General features: G+C 41.6%; 1 protein-coding gene across 9 annotated transcripts in view; it reads right to left on the reverse strand.

Moving 5' to 3' along the window:
• The window catches only part of TLK2 (tousled like kinase 2), a 113844-nt gene extending 93400 nt beyond the window's left edge, over positions 1 to 20444 (reverse strand). For 5 of the 9 annotated variants that reach the window (XM_032870906.1, XM_032870904.1, XM_032870903.1 and 2 more), the window contains exons 1-2: positions 19711 to 19861; positions 18119 to 18201 (exon numbers count right to left, since the gene is read on the reverse strand). In XM_032870906.1, the coding sequence (XP_032726797.1) occupies positions 18119 to 18201; positions 19711 to 19846 (219 nt within the window). In that variant the 5' untranslated portion in view covers positions 19847 to 19861. Of the gene's footprint in view, positions 1 to 16474; positions 16495 to 18118; positions 18205 to 19710; positions 19862 to 20034 lie in introns of those variants that run through there. The other 4 variants (XM_032870907.1, XM_032870910.1, XM_032870905.1 and 1 more) reach the window with 4 other exon arrangements.
• Positions 20445 to 21251: the final 807 nt, after the last annotated feature.

The raw sequence follows: 21251 nt of genomic DNA on the forward strand, positions 1-21251 counted from the left end.
CGCCTCTCTCTGCCTGTGAAATAAATAAATAAAATCTTAAAATAAAATGAAATAAAATTTGTTGAAACACATTTTATAGTCCAGCATATAGTCCACTTTGATAAATGTTACTTGTGCAGTTGAAAACAATGTGGGCATAGTAGTCTCTAAGTGTCAATTAGGTACAGTCCATTGATAGTGGTGTCCAGTTCTTTTATATCCTTGCTGATTGGTTTGCCTGCTTGTTCTATCAGTTATCGAAAGGGACCATTGCAATTTCCAACCACAATTATGGATTGGTCTATTGCTCCTTTCAGCTATCAGTTTTGGCTTTGCTCTATCACTGGATGCACACACGTTCAGGACTGCTGGGTCTTCCCAATGAACTGATCCTTTTCTCATAATAAAATATACCTTCTTATCCCTTGTAATATTTCCCTTGTTCTGAAGTCTCCTTTATCTAACACATAGTCCCTCCAGCCTTCTCAGTGTTTATATAGTAACTTTTTCCATCCTTTCAATTACAAAGAGGTTAAAAATAAAGTGAGTTTCTTGTAGACAGCATACAGATGGGTCATATAACACTGACCTAACCTGACACTCCCTTCTAAATGGAGTGCTAGACCATTAACAATTTATTTAATATCAATATATTTGGATTTATATCTGCCATATTGCTAATTTTTTCCTTATTTGTCACATCTTCTTGTTTCTTTTCCCTCTCTACCTTCCTTAAGACTGATGTCTATTTTTCTTTAAATATTCCATTTTATCTCCACTGAGGGATTATGAGTTATTACTTCTTTGTTGCATAATTTTTTTTAGTGGTATTTAACTTATCACGGTCTACCTTCAAATAACCGGAAAGACTATTTGAAATCAGTAACATGTAGACCAGATCTTAGAAATTACTGTAGGAGCACGTGCAGGAGAACGTAGGTGGCAGTTGGCTAAACATCTACCTTAGGCTCTGGTCATGATCTCAAGGTCCTGGGATCCAGCTCCATGTTGGGCTCCCTGCTCAGCAGGGAGTCTGCTTCTCCCTCTCCCTCAACTCATGCTCTCTCTCTTGTTCACTCACTCTCTCAAATAAACAAAAAGTTTAAGAAAAAGAAAGGAAGGCAGGCAGGAAGGAGGAGGGAAAAAAGGAATTAACTCACTGTAATCGAAGGTTTGGTAGTAAAAGCAGAATCCCATTACAGCAAATGTCACTATAAAAAGTTCTAGGGAGCACTTGGCTGGCTCAGTTGGAAAAGTGTGTGACTCTTGATCTCAGGGTTGTGAGTCTGAGCCCCATGCTGGGTGCAGAGATTACTTAAATAAATAAAAAATGTTAAAAAAAAAAAAAAAAAGTTCTACAAATATACCCCATAATAGGAATTTTCTCCCAAGCTTCTGTTTCAGAAATAAATAAGACTTTGGAGAACTAGTTAAAATAAATTATCTACCACGCATCTGAGTGGTTCAGTCGGTTGAGCACTTGACTCTGGTTTCAGCTCAGGCCATGAGCTCAGGGTCACCGGCTCAAGCCCCACAGAGGGCCTCCAGATCCATTCTCAGCACAGTCTCTGCTTGTTCCTCTTCCTCTGCTCCCCACCCCCACCCCGCTCTCTCCCAAATAAATTAATCTTCTTAAAAAATAAAAATAAGTTATTTACCACAAATAATTCCGTATAACAAATGCTCCACCAGTTCTGTTTCAGAACATGTCACAATTTTTAAAAATTTTCCTGAGTTCTAGTAACAGCTAAGAGCTTTTATTTTTGCTAAAGTATCTAGCATGACATACATGTTTACCTCATTTTTCCCCACATAAAATATTCCAAATCTCAAGAAAAATCCTCTTTCAAAATAAGCCACCAAATAACAATACAGTATTAAGAAAGAGAGTTTCATATATACACCATCAACTATCTCTAAATAAATTAAATCTCAGGGCACCCGGGTGGCTCACTCAGTAAAGCATCCAACTCTTGATCTCAGGGTCATGAGCTCTAGCCCTACTTATTGGGCATGGAGGCCACATAAAAGTAAATACATAAATAAATTCTACACTGGGCATGGAGCCTACTTAAAAATAAATAAAATCTCTTAACTTTCTAATTCATTATATGGATCTGCTGTTTTCTCTCTAGGATGTACAGAATTATGACTTGCAATACTATGTATATCACCAATTAATTCCATTATCCCAACCCATGAAAGCACTATAGAATTTGTTATGGCTGAGAGTTTATATGTAATAGTCCTTTAGCAGAAATTAATATGGGTCCTCATCTAAACCACAGAACAGGTGCGCCTGGGTGGCTCAGTTGGTTAAGTGTCTGCCTTCCGCTCCGGTTATGATCCTAGGACCCTGGGATGGAGCCCTGCACTGGGCTCCCTGAACAAGGAGCCTGCTTCTCGTACTCCCTCTCCCTCTGCTTGTGCCTTCTCTCTCTGTCAAATAAATAAATAAAATCCTTAAAAATAAAAATAAACCACACAATATATATTATTGATACATACACACACAGAACTCAAAAGAGCCCTAGAAGTTACCTGGTAGAGGACTGTTCCTTAGATTCCCCAGTAAATCCTAAACAACAGGGTCTCTGAACTGTCCACCTACAGTTTATTTAAAATGCCAAACTGGGGCACCTGGGTGGCTCAGCCGGTTAAGCGTTTGCCTTTGGCTCAGGTCATGATCCCAGGGTCCTGGGATCGAGTCCCTCGTCAGGCTCCCTGCTCAGCGGGGAGCCTGCTTCTCCCTCTCCTTCCCCCTCCCCCTGCTTGTGCTCTCAGTCTCTCCCTCTCTCATAAATAAATTTAATTAAATAAAAAAATAATAAATAAAAGAACAAAATGCCCATTGAGGGATGCCTGGGTGGCTCAATTAGTTGAGCATCTGACATCAGCTCAAGTCATGATTTCAGGGTCCTGGGACCAACCCGCATCGGGGGGCTCTCTACTAGGGGCGGCGGGGGGAGTCCACATCTCCCTCCCCTCATGCTCAAGTGCACTCTTCCTATTAAATAAATAAAATCGTTATTAAATAAATACTCTCTATTAAATAAATGAAATGTCAAATTGACTTGACGTTAGCTAAAATTTTATCAACTCCATACAGATGAACTTCAAATCCTTACAGTAAAACTCTTACTTTTCAAAAGTACTGATTAATAAAATTAAGGAAACACAAGTACTGATTAATAAAATTAAGGAAACAAAAAAATAAAATTTATTGCTTAATAAATTCAGTTTAAAAGGAAAAAAAAGACCTTTTAAAACAAGGTCTTCCTGGAGGTAAAGGGAAGAATAATAAAAGGTTGGGAATTAGAGGCAAGTCTCCTGCACAGTAACTCCCCATACAACATCTCTTAATAACTACTCACATGCTCAAACACTTTCTGTAAAAGACAAATTATGTGTTCTAATTGGAGGTAACTACTAGATAGTATTTTCTAACCCTATCATGAGTCACAAAACTTTTTAAGAATGTATGAAAACCATAGGAAACTCTTACCTCCCAAAAAAGATACATCCATAAATACACATAAATTTAACCTATGATACATCCATAAGTATATACAAATTTTACCGACCATTTTATGAGAATCAAGAACCCTAACACCTGTCCATGGACTCCCTTACCACAACTAACCATTAAGAAACCAACGTTTTCATTCACTGATACACGGATTGATGACTGATGGATAGATACAAAAATATATTCCTCTTCTCTGTGGAGAGTAATGTGCCTGTAACTACCAAAATTACAAATGCTCATATCCTCTGACCCAGCAATTCCACTTGTAGGGACGTTATCCTATAAACATACATGAACACGTTCAAATGTCATTATGCATAAGGTTATTTACTACATCACTGCTCTATCAACAAAATCCTGTTTTCCATTTAGGTGTCAATCAACAGGAAACTGGTTACATTATGGTTCAGCTGCACAACGGAATATTAAGCAGCCTTAGGAAAAAAGGACAAGGAAGCTCTATATATATTATTGTAAGACAATTTCTAAGATTTTAAGCACAAAAAGCAAAACATACAATACTATATATAATATACTTGTCACTGTGTTTTTTAAAAATGGAGGGGGCTAATACAACAAAGTATTTGTGTGCATATACACACACACATATACATCAAATACACATGATTTGTACCACACATATATATATAAATAAAAGAAACTGCTAGTAATAGCTGTCTTCAGGGAGGGAGACCAGATGGATATGGTCAAAGAGATGTCTCACTGTTTATCTTTGAAATCTTTTCATTTTTGTATGAATTAAATATATCGCCTAATCATAATTAATTCTTCAAAAAAGAACCTCTATCCTAGACCCTAAGCAGTTCTGTTAAACTTCAAAACCAAGCAGTTCTGTATCATCATTCTGTGACTATTCTCTAATAATATTTTATCAGAACATTTAAGTTGTTTGTTTACAGTGTATCTTACGTGATCTTTCTGAGCAACATAGAAAAAGTCTCATCTTCTCCAGACACAATCTGACTCCTAAGCAAATTACACTCCCTTCTTTTAGGCTCACAGTACTTTCGCATCTCTATATCCACCCCACACATCTGGGTTCATGTCTGCCTGATTATAAGTGCCTCAAGAGTATAAGTGCATCTTGCTGACTTTTTTTTTTTCCTAAATCCTCAGTGATGCCTAGACAGTACAAACTGAGGAAAAGTTGGTTGAACTCAATTGCTGAAAAATTTGAATATTAAAATTTCAATATAGCTATTATGTCTCTTCTCCTTCACCTTATCCAGATTAGCATACAAGCAGGTCAAACAGTCCATAATATTAATGGAATATTTTGTGTCTTGGTTCTAGCTGGTCACTTGGTAATGTAATGCAGACTGGATAAGTTAGTTTTGGTTTGATGCTAGTAGCTTCTGCTAAATTTGAACATTAAATCTATTAGAGTTAATTAATAGAAGATATCCTGAACTGGAGGCACCATGTCCTGAGATCAACAGCCCTTCAAATTACATTTTAATTCCACAATTAATCCGCAGTATTCCTCTGAAGTCAGGCAGAACAGGAACTAAATTAACATCAACTGTGACAGCAGTTTAGGTGATAAGTCACATATTTACTCTTCATAGAAGCAGTTACCAGTCACACGGGTCATGTCCATTCCAGCAGACACCAATATCTTGTTATCTTTATGGGGGCAACATAACAGCCTTCATAGGACTTAATATTTAAAGCAACACTGGTTAAAATAAATCTAGGACACCAAATTTGGACAGCTTGCTATTTTTGTTCTAAAATTAGTTAAAAGAGCGATGCCTGGGTGGCTCAGCCAGTTAAGTGTTTGCCTTCGGCTCAGGTCATGATCCCAGGGTCCTGGGACTGAGTCCCACGTCCGGCTCCCTGCTCAGCGGAGAGCCTGCTTCTCCCTCACCCTCTGCCTGCCACTCCCTCTGCTTGTGCTCTCTCGCTGACAATAAAATAAAATCTTTAAATAAAATAAAATTGGTTAAAATAAAAGGCTATCCTATATAACTCACCAAATCACATGACATGACTTAGCTCTTCCACTTACCAGACTAATAGTACCATTTGCACAAACTGCAGTTTAAGTATTATTATTAGCTCTTCTACAGATGTTAATGAAATTGCTAAGACTTTGAAGGCTTTTGCTGGATGTGAACTGAAAGAAAAAGAATCACCATTTTTGGCTGTTCTTTGTTGATTAAAAGGACTGAGGGGGTCAAACTCATTACCGACAAAATAATGAAGTTTAATATGATCCAGCCATTCCACTTCTGCATATGTACCCAAAAGAAATGAAAGCAGGCACTCAGACATCTGTGCACCCTTGTTCACAGCAGCCAAAAGGAAGAAGCAACCCAAGTATCCAAAGACAGACAAATGGATAAATAAAATGTGGTACATATAATGGAGCACTATTTAGCTTTAAAAAGGAAATTCTGGGGTGCCTGGGTGGCTCAGTGGTTAAAGCCTCTGCCTTCGGCTCGGGTCATGATCTCTGGGTCCTGGGATTGAGCCTCACATCGGGCTCTCTGCTCAGCAGGAAGCCTGCCTCCTCCTCCTCTCTCTCTGCCTGGCTCTCTGCCTACTTGTGATCTGTCAAATAAATAAAAATTTTTATTAAAAAAAAAAAAAGGAAATTCTGACATATGCTGCAACGTGGATGAGTCCTGAGGATACTATGCTGATTGTGTTTTTGTGATTGTGTAATAAGCAATCACAAAAACACAAATACTATATGAATCCGTTTAGATGAGATTTCTGAAGTAGTTAAATTTAGGGGCGCCTGGGTGGCTCAGTGGGTTAAGTGTCTGCCTTGGCTCAGGTCATGATTTCAGGGTCCTGGGATCGAGCCAGTGTCAGGCTCTCTGCTCAGCGGGGAGTCTGCTTCTCTCTCTCCCTCTACCCATGACCCCATCACAGCCCGCCACCCCTCATGCTTACCATATCCATCGCAAATAAATAAATAAAATCTTAAGAAAAAAGAAGTATTCAAATTCATAGAAACAGAAAACAGAACAGTAGTTGCCAGGGACTGAGGGGAGGGCTAATTGGGGAGTTAATGTTCAGTAAGTACAGTTTCATTTTTGCAAGATGAAAGGTTCCTGAGAGAGACGGCAGTGGCGCTGCACAGCAAAGGGCACACACTTGGCTTACTGTACATTCAAGAATAATGAGAACGGTAAATCCTCTGTGCATTTACCACAATAAGAAAAACAGTAAAGTTTAATGACCAAGAAATTTAGGAAAGCAAAAAGGCTAAGAACCTTGGAAAACAGGCAAAACTCATAAACCAAACGGAGAAGAGCTCCCACGGTACTTCGGATCCTCTAGGCTGCTTTAATCTGCAGAGGAGTGTTCCTTGGGTAGAAAGCTAGAACAGACCATGAAGATTACACTTATCAAGGGCCACCTGGCTGGCTCAGTTGGTACAGCACTGGACTCTTGACTTTGGGGTCGGGAGTCTGAGCCCTACGTTGGGGGTAGAGTTTAAAAAGAAAAAAAGAAGTACACTTAACCATGACGAGCACTGAGTAATGTGGAGAATTGTTGAATGGCTATATTGTACACCTGAAACTAATATAACACTATTAACTATGCTGAAACTAAAAACTAAAAAAAGAGAACAGTCCAAATTATGAAACAATATTTCTTATGAAAGTCTTAAGGGCAAAAAAGCTGACTGGGGAGCAGGCAAGCGCTAAGACAAATAACCCTATGAGAGAAACTCTATGGCCCCACACTAAGCCAAAAGACTACCCTTAAATGAACCAAAGAGAACAGAGAGATGGGAAGGTGAACCCCTCTGTAGGGCAAAGTCACCAACACCCAGGAATGCTTTTATTTTTAGTACGTCTAAAGTCTAAGGAAGGAATATTTGGGACTAGAAAAAGTAAAGCTTCTTTCTAGGTTAGGAAACTGGGCAATTGCACTGTAAAAAAAGTCAAAGAGAAAAGCCCAAGAAGCATTTAACATAGCTAATGCAGCAGGAAGCAGATTCTATACTTACCAATCTCATCGTATCTAGTAGTAATTAGGGCCAAGTGAAACCTACCACCAAGAAGGACCTAGCAATTTGACAACCAGGCAAGGTAGAGAAGAACAAGACTGACCAAGCCAAATCATCCCTAGACTCAGGGCTGAAATACAAAATCACTAATAATATAAATTCCCCTTTTCCTTGCCTTCTTAAAAAGAGCTTTAGGGAATATTTCAATTCAGTCTTTATTTTTAACTAAAAGTAAACAGAGAATAAGAAATAGCACAAATGACTCTAATGGCCAGGAGGGATAACAATGACAACACCACATACAGGGTAAGGAAGCAGATGAGAAGTGAAAACTCGCAAGGGAGAAACCTAGGTATGGATTCTTACCTGCTATGGCCCAAGAGTCAATGAACACTTTATAAGTGTTAAACAGGTTTGTTTTACTGACCATATAAAAAAGTGAAATGAGAAATTACTGTACCAAAATCCATGAGAGGACAAAACTCAGAAAGGTAAGATCAGCACTCAAAAAAAAAAAAAAAAAAAAAATTCTATTTGAGGGCATTAGCTGATTTAATTCCAAAGTAAAACTGTGAAACTGAGCTGTACTTTAGGAGGCCTGGAGGGATGGGAAGAGAATGAAGTCAAAGCCCATGCCCTTCCCAGTGAACGGAGTCTAGGAAATCCACCCCACATTTTAAAACAAGGAGTCCAGCTTAGTCTTGCAAGACAAGAGTGACCCAGAAACAAACCAGACTTCATGGAAACTCAATGGATAGGTTTACGTAGATTAGACAAATTAAAAAAAAAAATAAAGAAGGGGGAGGTAGGTCAGAAGAAACTACCCAGCATTAGCTTTGGGAAATAAAGACCAGCAATCCAGAAAACAGAGTAGGAGGCAGAGAAAATACAGTAAGAAGGTCTAGTATGTTTAAACAGAGTACAAGAGGGAGAAGACAGAGTAAGGCAGAAGCAATATATAAGGTGACAATGGCTGAGAATATTCTAGAACCGATTAAAACCAGCAACCCACAGATTTAAGAATCCCAACAGAATAAGTAAAATTCAACCATTCACAAAAATCTACACATAGATGTTTACAGCGGCTTTCTTCATAACTGCTAAAACTTAAACACAACCAAGATATCTCTCAGTAGCTGGCTGGATAATAAACTGTGGTACATCTTGACAATGGAATATTATTCAGTGCTAAAAAGAAATGGGCTAACAAGTTATGAAAAGCCATGGAGAACACTTAAATATTACAAAGTGAAAGAGGCCAGTCTGCAAGGCTACATACTGTGTGATTCTGACTATACGACATTCCATAAACCATAAAACTATGGTGACAGTAAAAAGGTCAGTAGTTGGCAAGGCTTAGGGGAAGGAGGGATAAACAGCTGGAGCACAGAGGATTCTTAAGGCAAGAGAACTACTGTGTATGATACTATAATAGAGTAAGATCCTTACACATTTGACGAAACCCAAAGAATGTACCACACCAAGACTGAATCCTAACGTAAACTACGGACTCTGGGTGATAAAGATGTGTCAAGAGATTCATCAATTCTGATAAATGTACCACTCTCGTGGGAGATATTGATACTGTGGGAGGTGATGCATATGTGGGTCAAAGAGTTTATTGGAAATCTAGGCACATTTTCCCCAATTTTGTCCTGAGCCTAAAACCTCTCTAAAAACTAAAATCTATTTTTTTTAAGATTTTATTTATTTATTTGACACAAAGAGATCACAAGTAGGCAGAGAGGCAGAAGAGAGAGAGGGAGAAGCAGGCTCCTCGCTGAGCAGAGAGCCCGATGCGGGGCTCGATCCCAGGACCCTGAGATCATGACCTGAGCCGAAGGCAGAGGCTCAACCCACTGAGCCACCCAGGCGCCCTAAAATCTATTTTTTTAAGTGAATGCTCAGGTTCCCCCCAAAATATTCAAATGTAAATAAAGCACAGAGAAGTAATAAAGGCAAAAAAGTAATCCAACATAGACATATCACCCATTCCCACTTTATAATACAGAAAATCAAAGACAAACAGAGAATCTCAAAAATGGGCAAAGACAGATTACCTTCAACAGAACGGCAATGGAACTAAAAATAAAAAGGATATAATGGAACCCAGTAGACAACAGTGAACAGTGTACTGAAAGAAAATAACAGCCAACCTAAAATTTTAAACTTAACAGAAATACCATTAAAGAATAAAGCAAAGAAGCACCTGGGTGGCTCGGTCGGTTAAGTGCCCTACTCTTGATTTCAACTCAGGTCATGATCTCAGTGTTGTGAGGTGGAGCCCCAGGTTGTACTCCACGATTGGTGTGGAGCCTGCTTATGGTGCCCTCTCTCTCTTCCTCCCTCTCCCTCTGCCCCTCCCCACCTTAAAAAAAAAGAGTAAAGCAAAAAACCCAGCTATTTTAAAGCAGATGAAATGGGGAGATGATCACTGGTAGACCCACACTAGAGGAATTTCAAAGGACTTATGTTAGGAATATATTTATAATATCTTAGAAGAAAAAGTGTTCCAGATTAAAGGTCAGAGACACAAAAAGGAATGAAGAACAAAATGGTAAACACAGGTTTACCTATGTATATTAGGTTAAAATAACACTGAGTACATAAACAGAGTCAATAATAATGTGAATCTTAAAAATATACATACAAAGAGTGGGTACATGACATTTCTTGAATTTATCAAAACCCATAGAATTGTGCAACACAAGTGTAAACCTTAATGTTAAACTATAGACTTTGGTTAATAGTAACATAACAATATGGCTTCATCAGTTGTAACAAATCTACCACACTAATGTAAGATTTAATAATGCGGAAAAGTAGGGATGCCTGTCTGGCTCAGTCCATAGAGCATTAACTTTTAATCAATCTCCGGGTCATGAGTTCAAGCCCATGGTGGGTATGGAGCTTACTTTAAAAAAAAAAAAAAAAAAAAATAGTGAGCAGAATCTAGAGAGGCAGGGAGGAAGTATGAGAACTTGGTACTATCTGCTCAATTTTCTGTAAACCTAAAACCATTCTAAAAAATAAAGTTTATTATTTAAAAATATGTGTGTAATTAAATATGCAATAGCATGTGAGCTGGAAGAGGAATAATGGAGTTAAATCTTCAAGCCCCTTGTACGGACAAAGAATAGGACTGGGTGGCTCAGTGGGTTAAAGCCTCAGGTCGTGATTCCAGGATCCTGGGATTGAGCCAAGCATCGGGCTCTCTGCTCAGCAGGGAGCCTGCTTCCTCCCTTTCTCTCTGCCTGCCTCTCTGCCTACTTGTGATCTCCTCTCTGTCAAATAAATAAATAAAATCTTTAAAAAAAAAAAAAAGGAAGAGGACAAAGGTGCTGATTAACATTAATCTTTGACAACAGATAACACATTGTAATTTCTGTGGTAACCAATAAAAGAGTATAACTTTCAAACCAGAAGATGGAAAAATGGAATGTTAAAAATAAATAATAGGATAACTGACAAAAATCTGAAAGTGGGGAAAGAAAAAGTATTAAGGGCTTATTTCTTTATTTCTCACAGCAGAAAGCTAATCAAAAAATGAAAAAAAAAATCATTTCAAAAGAAGGTAAAAAAGGCTTAAGGTTTAAAAAGGGGTGCCTGGGTGGCTCAGTGGGTTAAGCCTCTGCCTTCGGCTCAGGTTATGATCTCAGGGTCCTTGGATCAAGCTCCACACCGGGCTCTCTGCTTGGTGGGGAGCCTGCTTCCCCCTTTCTCTCTGCCTGCCTCTCTGCCTACTTGTGATCTCTCTGTCAAAAAACAAAAACAAAACAAAAACAAAAAAAGCTTCAGAAAGACTTATAAAGAAACACCAGTAAGATTTAAGCCTAAATATGTCATTGCATTAAATGTAAATGAACCAAACCTTCTAACTGAAGGACAAGAATTTTTAGACTGGAGTAAAAGGATAAGCTAGAGCAGCCAGAACAGATCATGCCTATATGGATGACAACTAACTCTACTTTCATCTTCTCAATACTCTTTTCCATTCAACAAAAACTTATTCAATGTACACAACATGTTAAGCATTTCAACAGAGATAAAGATATCATACATGTTCCCAAGGAGACTAATAAGGGAAACAAATAGTATGTTATAATAAAAGGAGGTTATCAAGTACTAATAAAATAATGCAACTAGAATAGTGCAGGTATCTAGAAAAGCTATAAAGATGACATATCTAGATTATGCTTTGAAGAAAAAGCTGAAAGCTCATCAGGCAAATAAAAGAGGTAAGGTAAAGGAGAAGGTATGAGCCTGTTTGCTAACATTACAGGTTAGGAGATCTGTCACAGTTTACGGGAACAGAGCACAGAAGAGGGAGAGAAGACAGCCAATGAAGTTGAAAAATTAGGGTAGGAGTTTTAGCTCTATCCAACAGGGCAACAGGAGCCTTTAAAGCAACAGAGTAAAATAATAATGCTGGTACTTTTAGAAATCTATTTTAAAAAAAAATTTTTTTTTTAATTTAGAGAGTGCATGAATGGGTGGGGGGAAGGGTAAAGGGAGAGAATCCTCAAGCACACTCCCAGCTAAGTGCAGAGCTCCAGGGGAGGCTCAATCCCACGACCCATGAGACCATGACCTGAGCCAAAACCAAGAGTTATAAACCTAACCTACTAAGCCACCCAGGCACCCCTATTTTTAGAAATCTAACTGGGGACAGTTTACAGAGAGATATATGGGATAGGAGAGACTGGCTACTACGGTATGAATGAGGAAGGACTGAGAAAGTAGCAGTCAAGACAGACAACTGCTTGAGAAATTTCAGAGAAAGTAGAGACATGAGTTGATACTTGACTACACGTGAAAATGAGAGGAAAATTAAACAAATACTAAGTTAATGAAAGGGTGAAGACAACATAAAGCCAAACATAGTAATAAATTTAACAGTGCCTTAAAATTCAATGGTGTTAAGTGTAGACTTTTTCTTAGAATTTATGCTTATTGAGCACTGTCTAACTATGAATTAAATACAAAACACCAAAACGTGTATTTTTTTAAATTACTGGATTGGTATGTAAAATAGCTAACACTAGATATCCATAACTAACACCTTTTTTTTAAGGGTTGGGCAGAGGGAGAATCTTTTTTTTTTTTTTAAGATTTTTTTTTTTCTTTTTTAAAGAGAGAGGGCACACAAACATGGGGGGTTGGGGCAGGGCAGATGGAGAGGGAGAAGCAGACTCCCCACTGAGCAGAGGACCCTGGGATCAAGACCTGAGCTGAAGGCAGATGCTTATTAGCCGACTGAGCCACCCAGGTGCCTGAGAGGGATCTTAAGCAGGCTCCACACCCAGTGCAGAGCTTAATGTGGGGCTCAATCTCATGACCCTGAGATCATGACCTGAGCTGAAATTAAGAATCAGGGACTTAACTGAGCCACCCAGACGCCCCCATAAATAACACCTTATAATTGATCCAATTAACTAAGTGACAGGAGAAAAACTGTAAGTTGGTTAAACATCTTTTCAGAAGTCAAATTTGATCGTTTAAAATGATCACGTATCAGAAAAAATAAAAATAAAATTTTTAAATAAAGTGATCATGAGGTGCCTGGGTGGTCAGCTGGTTAAACATATGACGCATGATTTCAGCTCAGGTCACGATCTCGGGGTCATGAGATTGAGCCCCATTTGGGGCTCTGCGCTCAGCGTGGAGTCTGCCTGAGATTCTCTCCCTCTGCCTCTGCCCTTCCTGTGCTCATGTGTGCACACTCTCTCTCAAAATATATAGGCAAAATCTTTATTAAAAAAAAAAAAGTGGTCATGTAACACAAATTTACAGAACATAGAAAAATAGATCATTTTTCTTTAAGACATCAAAAATCTACTATGTGATACTAGAAGTATTTGGTCTTACTTCAGGCTCTATGAAGTGAAGGTTCTTATTGTGCCAAAAGAGACTGTCCCACTTTCATGGCTTCTCATTTTGTTCTTTTCAATACCATCACATACTACATAATCTTTTTTATTCAATACAACTGAAATTAATGACAGTCAAAACAGCAGACTGCAATGGGGAAATGTAAAAAAATGTAAAAAATGTAAAAAAAAAAGTAAAATATAAATGTAAAAATGTAAAAAAAATTACACCTTAAACATTTTCTTTGAACTTCAAACCTGTAAATGTATTATTCTGTTGCCAGTCTTTGGATGCAGGCCTTCTGAGTTATAGATCCACTGACTACAGCTCCAGTCCCACACAAACCACACCCAAAATGCATTGTCCAAATTTCTAGTTTCAATTTCTTTAAAAGTGAAGCAAGACTTAAAAGATGCTTGTCAAGGATCTAAATGAAGAATTCTTCCAGCTTACAAAAATAAAAAATATTTTGTAAACATTTAAAGGTATCTCCTTATTGGCTCACCTCTTACAGTCTTTCCAAGGCAGTTAACTTAGTTTTCAGAGAATCAACAATTCTCACATTTTACAGTTACATTTCTTAGGATTAGGAAATTTTACATTAAATTATATAATTATAACGCAAGTGCAAGTTGTCATAGTGCAACCCTTTCTAAGTCTGTAATTCAACCAGTAGGCATCGGTATGTCTTACAAAAAGAGAACACAATTTATTGACTAGCATCCCTGTTACAAAAGATTTAAATTCACTTCTTATTGCTCTTATTGTACTTGGAACAATACCTGGCACATAGTAAGTACTACTTAAGTATTTGCTACTATATTAGCATTAAAACTAAACTAGCTACAGGGGTGGCTGGCTGGCTCAATAGGAAGAGAATGTGACTCTTGATCTCAAGGTCATGAGTTTGAGCTCCATGTTGGGTAGAGATTTAAATAAATAAATAAACTTAAACAAACAAACTACAGGGTCCTGGATGGCTGTCGGGTAAGTGTCCAACTCTTGATTTCAGCTCAGGTCATGATCTTAGGGTCTTGACAATCAGACCCGCATCAGTCTCTACGCACAGCATGGAGTCTGCTTGAAGATTCTCTCCCTCAATCCACTCCCGACTCTCACAAGCTCTTTAAACAAACAAATAAATCTTAAAAACAACAAAAAAACCCCACTAAACTAAACTAGCTACAGAGTGCATGCAATGGTGGAATTCTAGCTACTTTACACAGCCCCTGGAGTCAGAGACGACCTGTACTTTGTCAAAATGGGGCTCCTGGCCAGCTCAGTCAGTGGAGCATGCGACTCTTGATCTTGGGGTTGTGACTTCGAGCCCCATGTTGAATAGAGAGATTACTTTAAAAAATAAAATGTTAAAAAAGTGAGAGAAAGAGCAGAGGAGGGAAGAGAAACTGCAATAGGTCCTCACTGAAAACACATGAATACAAGGCAGGCAGTTTCACATAACTACAAGTGGATTATCCAGTACTTAAGGGAGGAGATCTTAAAGAAAGAAGGAGACTAGCTCACATACCAGGTCAACAAGAAATGAAAAAGTAGGTTCACAGCCCAATATAACCTCATCACCTCAAAAATGCTAAGAAGATGGTTACATGTCCTCCTAAAAAGTGGCACTAGATAGAGAAGGAAAACCAGCTGTATTTTCTCAAGACATATTAATTAGGCTACTTTCCTCCCACTAATGACAGAAAACACCAAGCTCTTAAAAAAAAAATCCATGCAGTGCACCCCAAGGCACAAAACAAATCTTTTGGTTTACTGATTATGAATTAAAAACACTAACAGAAACTGAATGCATATAAATGCAATATGCAAAAAAATTTCTAATTTGTGGATTAAAATCCTAGACATCAGTGAAGAGCAACTGAAACATAAATGATGAATGTGGTAGCTTTACCATTTTGTTTTCGCCTGAGTTTTGTGATGCAGATCTAGTTTGCAGGTGTAGAAAAACTTGAAGCAACATGAAGGAAGATATATTAGCAACCAGAAGTTTAAACACCACAGCTACTTAAAACACTCTTGTCCATTAGGAAAGAATCCACAGTGGCACTAACTTTCTTCCTTCTATGGACATCAAAAAGTACTGAAAATGGTATGAATAGTTAGGAGAAACTCAAGAGACAGCCCCTGAGGGCTACAGCAGTCCCACTAGATGGCACTATCACAGGAAAGTCACCCGGTTCTCCCATTTAGAGCAAGGGCTGAAAGCTCTCTTGATCTTTGCGAAACTGAAAACTATCAATTCAATGACATCCGCGTTGGGAAATTATGTTATGACCCATAATGAGGAATTCAAAACTAGGAGGAGTTTCTCTCAAAGCACCTTTTCTCCCAGTAGCATGGCCTCCTCCTCCCCAGTCCTATTTCAAATCAGTGGTCTAAGGGATACCATGTCTTATAGGCAAAGGAAGTCTCACAAAATGGAGATTTTTTTCATCTTCTTAACTCCAAGCTACAGAAAAATTTACTTGCTCCCCCCTACCCCCCAGAGATTCTTTGCTATGGAAAAAAAAAATCAATCTTGATCCTTGTACATTTACTGTCGTCAGTATACTTACAATGACTAAAAACATCGATATAACATGCAATTAGGGACATTAAAACGTGTGGATATAAATAAATTTCTTATATATAAGAGGAAAAACTTCCTATTAAACAGGCAGATTAAGTTTCCTGACACCTTAATTACATGATTTTAACTTGGGCCTGGGCAGCAAGATTCACAATGTCCATTATCCCCATCACTTATGCCCTACTCCATCAAAAGTATACCTGGATATAGCTATCATGACCTTAAAAACTGAAGAAAAGAAAGGCATACTGGGGCGCCTGGGTGGCTCAGTGGGTTAAAGCCTCTGCCTTCGGCTCGGGTCATGATCCCACTGTTCTGGGATCGAGCCCCACATCAGGCTCTCTGCTCAGCAGGGAGCCTGCTTCCTCCTCTCTCTCTGCCTGCCTCTCTGCCTACTTGCGATCTCTATCTGTCAAATAAATAAATAAAATCTTTAAAAAAAAAAAAAAAGAAAGGCATACTAATGACAAAACCCAATGAATTTAAACAACATACAATTTGAATACAAACTTACTTTTATTCCATAGGTGATCACTTGAACAGACAGATTTGGATATGAAATTTCTGCTGAATTCCCAAATTAAAAGACACATCAAAAGTCATTATTAGACAATCAACTGAATCAGAGCTCAATTTTATACTCAAATATACTGCTCACTTCCAGCTGAAGCTACTTCTCCTAGATAAGAGAACTCATGTTTATACATGTATCTTTAATATCCATCAACAGTCACTACAGCCACTCCAAAGTGCCACAAGTCCATTATTTAATAACAGTGGCCAAAGAAACCAAGAACTACAAAATGTGGGGTGCCTGGGTGGCTCAGTGGGTTACGCCTCTGCCTTTGGCTCAGGTCATGATCTCAGGGTGCTGGGATCGAGCCCCACATTGGGCTCTCTGCTCAGCGGGGAGCCTGCTTCCCCTCTCTCTCTGCCTGCCTCTCTGCCTACTTGTGATCTCACTCTCTGTCAAATGGATGAATAAAATCTTTAAAAATAATAATAACTATAAAATGTGTAAGAAATCCTGTGTTCCCATAGCACCTTGTCACAGCTCTAATACAAATCTCACCAAAGTATCATTTCCCTCTCACTTTCTCCACATCAGAGGCTTGGAGGCACTGAGCTATCTATCCTTCCTGAAACCCTGCACAATGCCTAGTATACAGCAGGCACTCAATAGCTACTGAACGAACAAAAAAACTATCAGGCTACTCCAGCTCACCAAAACTATGAGACCCTCAAAGCAGCCAGTTTTCCAACTAAACCTTGCCAACACCTTCTCCTTTAAGAAGCTGCTCACCAAAGCCTGAGACTAACATTTAGGTCACCGTAAGAAGTAAGATTTGCTGCAAAGCACAGACAGAAATGTATCGCATTAAGTCAAAGATCAAAAATTCCCAAGTCTCAAGGCCAAATAATGCAACAATCTCGGATTGGTGAAGCTTTTAAATAAAACATAACAAATATATGTTACATGTTGTATTAAAATCATAAATATATTGCACTAAAACCATCTTATGAAAGCAGAGGGGTGAACTACATGAGGACGCATAGGAAGCCATTAACGCTGCTTAATTTAACCAAACATTAATGGGGTCTTGATCTTACTTTATGCTCCTAGTACAAAAATGAGGAGTAGAAGGAAAAATAGGAGGAAGGAGAAGGCAGTCTGGCGGGTGCAGCCAGGAGTCTGTTGAACTGCAGACTGGGAGAACTAACAAACTTAACAGAAGCAGATTTTTCAAAACTCTAGCATGTAACTATCCAAAAACAAAAACAAAACAAAAACCTGTAATGAATCTATGCCAAGTTCTTTCCATTAACAGCTTTTTTTTTTGAATGACTGAGTTTTGGCAAAATATGGCACAAAATCCAGATACACAACCCCAACCCCATCAGTATCCTTGCAGCAAGACCCATGGGAAACCTCTCCCATATTAGAGGGGAAAGAGAAGCATATACCCTCACTTAAAATCCCTTCAATACTGTTAGGTTAGTGCAATGACTGGTAGGATCTAAGAAAAGTTCACTGGAACCATGAGCTGATCTCCCCTGCAAATCTATCCGTATGGCCCACCCAAACTGATCTCTAATTGATATCTAAATGTGTTTCAATTACACTATGAACAGTGTTCATGATCAGGATTTTACTCACCTTACTAACACCAACTCCTGTAAACCTGGCCTCTAATAATTCCTGCCTTCGAGGGTCCAGGCTATGCAATTCTTCCATCATTTCTACTGAAAAAGACAAAGTAAGTTGTAAGACCAGAAAAACTAAAACATGAGATACCAATTTTTAAATACAATAAAATGCAGTAATTATTTCACTGAATGTTCACACACAGGTAAGCCTCAAGTAAATACAACAATACAAAGAACAATACATTTAAGTTCAAAATGGCTCAGAAGTCCTCTTCCAAGGGCTACTTATCCTTGTCTAGTTCTGATCTGATTTTAACAGCAAAAAACCTCAAACCCTTCATATAATCTCCATAAAAGTTGAGCAAGGACTAACTTGCAAAGTAACAACAAAAAAATTCCTCCTACCAAGCTTTGAATTTAACTAAGTGCTTCTGGATATTTGTTTCCCAAACCCACAGGAACTAGTTCTTAAACTAAAAAATATGAATCATTAATAATAATTTAAAAATAATGTAGCATGAATCAGAAGCTACAAATAACTTCAAATAACTCTATTATATTATATAGGTCCTTTCTCTGAAGAGCTCACAGGAGCTCATGAAAAAAGGAATTAATTATTTTAAATTTAATAGAGAACCCATGGTAAAACCATCAACCAGCATTCACTCAGGAAATTAGTAGAGCTCCATAACCATCCCTTTAGAAAATCTTTTTCTGACCACTCCCTGGAGCAGTAGGTTTCTCTAGACATCTGCTTTTAGCACTCCTTCCAAGCAGGGAAGGGCAGGAGGACACCATTTTTAAACTCCTTCCACGACCAATAAATGCACAGGCTACTTTCAGCAAATATGTCCATCCACTGCAAGAGATGAACTCTCGCAGAACCCACTGGAAACCTCTCCAGTATTAAAAGTGGAAGAGGAGCATACACCATTACACAGACCCCCTTTGAACATATTACTAAACAGCGATCGGAACGATTGGCATGATTTAAAAGTTCACTGGGAACATGAATTAAACATTCCCCTCTGCAATCTAACAACTCCACATTAACTGTAACAACCCCTACCAGTCCTCCAGTTTCATTTCCCTTCCTGGATTGAGAGCCTGGGGCAAAGGGGAATGAAAGGGTGACAAATTAAAGTTTCACCCTCACAAACAAGTGCAGGTTAGCGAGGGAATAAGGGAATTCTCGAAAAAGGCAGAAAGGCATCTTAAAAAAGAAAAAGAAAGGAAAAGGGAGATTGGGAGAGAATCTTTTCCCCCCTAAGTGGCCTTCCTCGCGTCCGGCCCTGCCCTAATCAAGGCCGGAATGGCAGAGGTTGCAGCTTCCCTCAAACCCTAGGGTCTCTCGGAACATTTCCTAAACCTCCATCCCCAGGCCTGGCCAGGAAAATGACGCCCCAGCGGTTATTCCATTTAATGTCAACTCATGTTAAGAAAATCTCCACTCTGTCTCATTCCAGCGGGGCCTTGGACTGGGATCCTCCCTGCAGCCCTCCCTGCAGCCCTCCCTACAGCCGGGAAGCAGAACCGATGGGGCCTGATCCCGGCGCCCCTCGCCTCCCGCCGGCTCCAAACTTTCCCCAACTCCAGGCCCACCTGTCACGGAGGGAGGGCGGGCCGGCTCTCGGGGGCGCCCGGGAGGCTGCCGGGGCCTGCAGCTGCCGGGGCGTCCCCTTCGCCCTGGCGGCCGCCGGCCCCACTCCCAGGCCGGGGCCGCCTGGGCCTCCCCCATCTTCAGCCCGGCCCCTCGGCGACCCGCAGCCCTGGGGGAGCCCCCCCCCCGCCTCAGCGCCGAGGAGCTGCGGCCCGGCGCCAGCCCTCGGGTGGGCCCGGGCCGCAGCCTTCTCAGCTGAGGGGGTCCCCCGGACGGTTAATGCCCCAGGCCCGGCGCCCTCCCCCGCCCGGGGCTCAGCCTCTCACCTGCCGCCGCCGCCGCTCCACGCTCCTCCTGGGAGGGGCCCCGACCCGACCCGGCCGCGGACCGCTCTGCTCTCCCCCTGGGCAGGCCCGGGGCGGAGCCGGGGCCTCTCCTGAGCGCCGCAACCCCCCGCCCGGGCAGCCGCCGCCGGCGCCGGGCTCCACGAGAGGGCGGGCGGGGGAGGGGGGCCGCGGAGGCCGCAGATCCCCGGGCTCGCGTACAGAGCCAGGCGCCTGACGCGGGCCCGGGCCCGGGCGGCCGCGGGGGGCGCGGGACCGGCCTCCTGGCGCCGGACAAAGGCCAAGGGAGGCGCAGGAGGGCCCAGGCCGGGCCGGGAGGTGGGGGCCCGCTCGGCTGGGGGCCACTCGGGTGCGGCGCGGAGGGCGGGGGGGTCAGAACCGCTGGTGCCCAGGACCCGCCTCCGGCCCCTTAATCCGGATCGGTTCGGTCCGGATTAGTAGTGATCGGTGTAAACACACTAGTGAAACCGCGTGTTTCCTCGCGAGATTTGCACGGCTGGGAGGCGGGGGGGGGTCCTGGGGGGGTGGGGGAAGAGCCGACAGTGGGGAGGAGGGGGAGGGGACGAGGAAGGTGGGGGGGTCCCCGCTGCCCCGGCGCCCCGCCTCCTCCAATCAGCGGCCAGGCTGGCGGGCAGGGGTTAACCAGGGGACCCCGCGCCGGCGGAGGAGGCCGCCGCCTCGCCGGGTGGCTGAGGGAGGACGCACGGGCGGCGCCGGCGACCGGCCGCTCGGAGCCCGACCCGGGCCGGAGTCCGGGAGCCCCCGCCGCTGTCCGTGGGCTACCGGCCCCCGGCTCGCGGGACCGGCCCGGCCGAGGCGGTTGAGCCGGCGCCCTGGGCCGCGGACCGGCGCTGGAGGGGCCTCCCAGATCCGCCTAGCCGAACCCCGCTCCCGTCTAGTCCCACGTCTCCACGAGTTTGGGTGAGAACTGGGCTCGCTCTACCCGGGGATTGATCTTAGAGGAAGAAAGCCCGTGAGCCGGCGGACCCCGCCCGAACTTCCTCGGAGACGCCCAGTGAGTTCGCTGTGCCCACCGCGTTGGCTTCTCCGCCCCGCCACTCTCCAAAGGGACCCTCCGGCTCCCCAAACCCACACCGGCCGCCCTGGAAAGCGGACAGCCACTTTCCCTCCACATACCTGGCTGGCAGAGGGCGCCTCTAGGGACAAAAGGTGCCCTGGGATCAAAGCTGAGCCCCCAC

This window comes from Lontra canadensis, unplaced genomic scaffold, assembly GCF_010015895.1.
Source record: "Lontra canadensis isolate GAN:19392208 unplaced genomic scaffold, GSC_riverotter_1.0 scaffold41, whole genome shotgun sequence".
In the NCBI taxonomy this organism is placed as follows: domain Eukaryota; kingdom Metazoa; phylum Chordata; class Mammalia; order Carnivora; family Mustelidae; genus Lontra; species Lontra canadensis.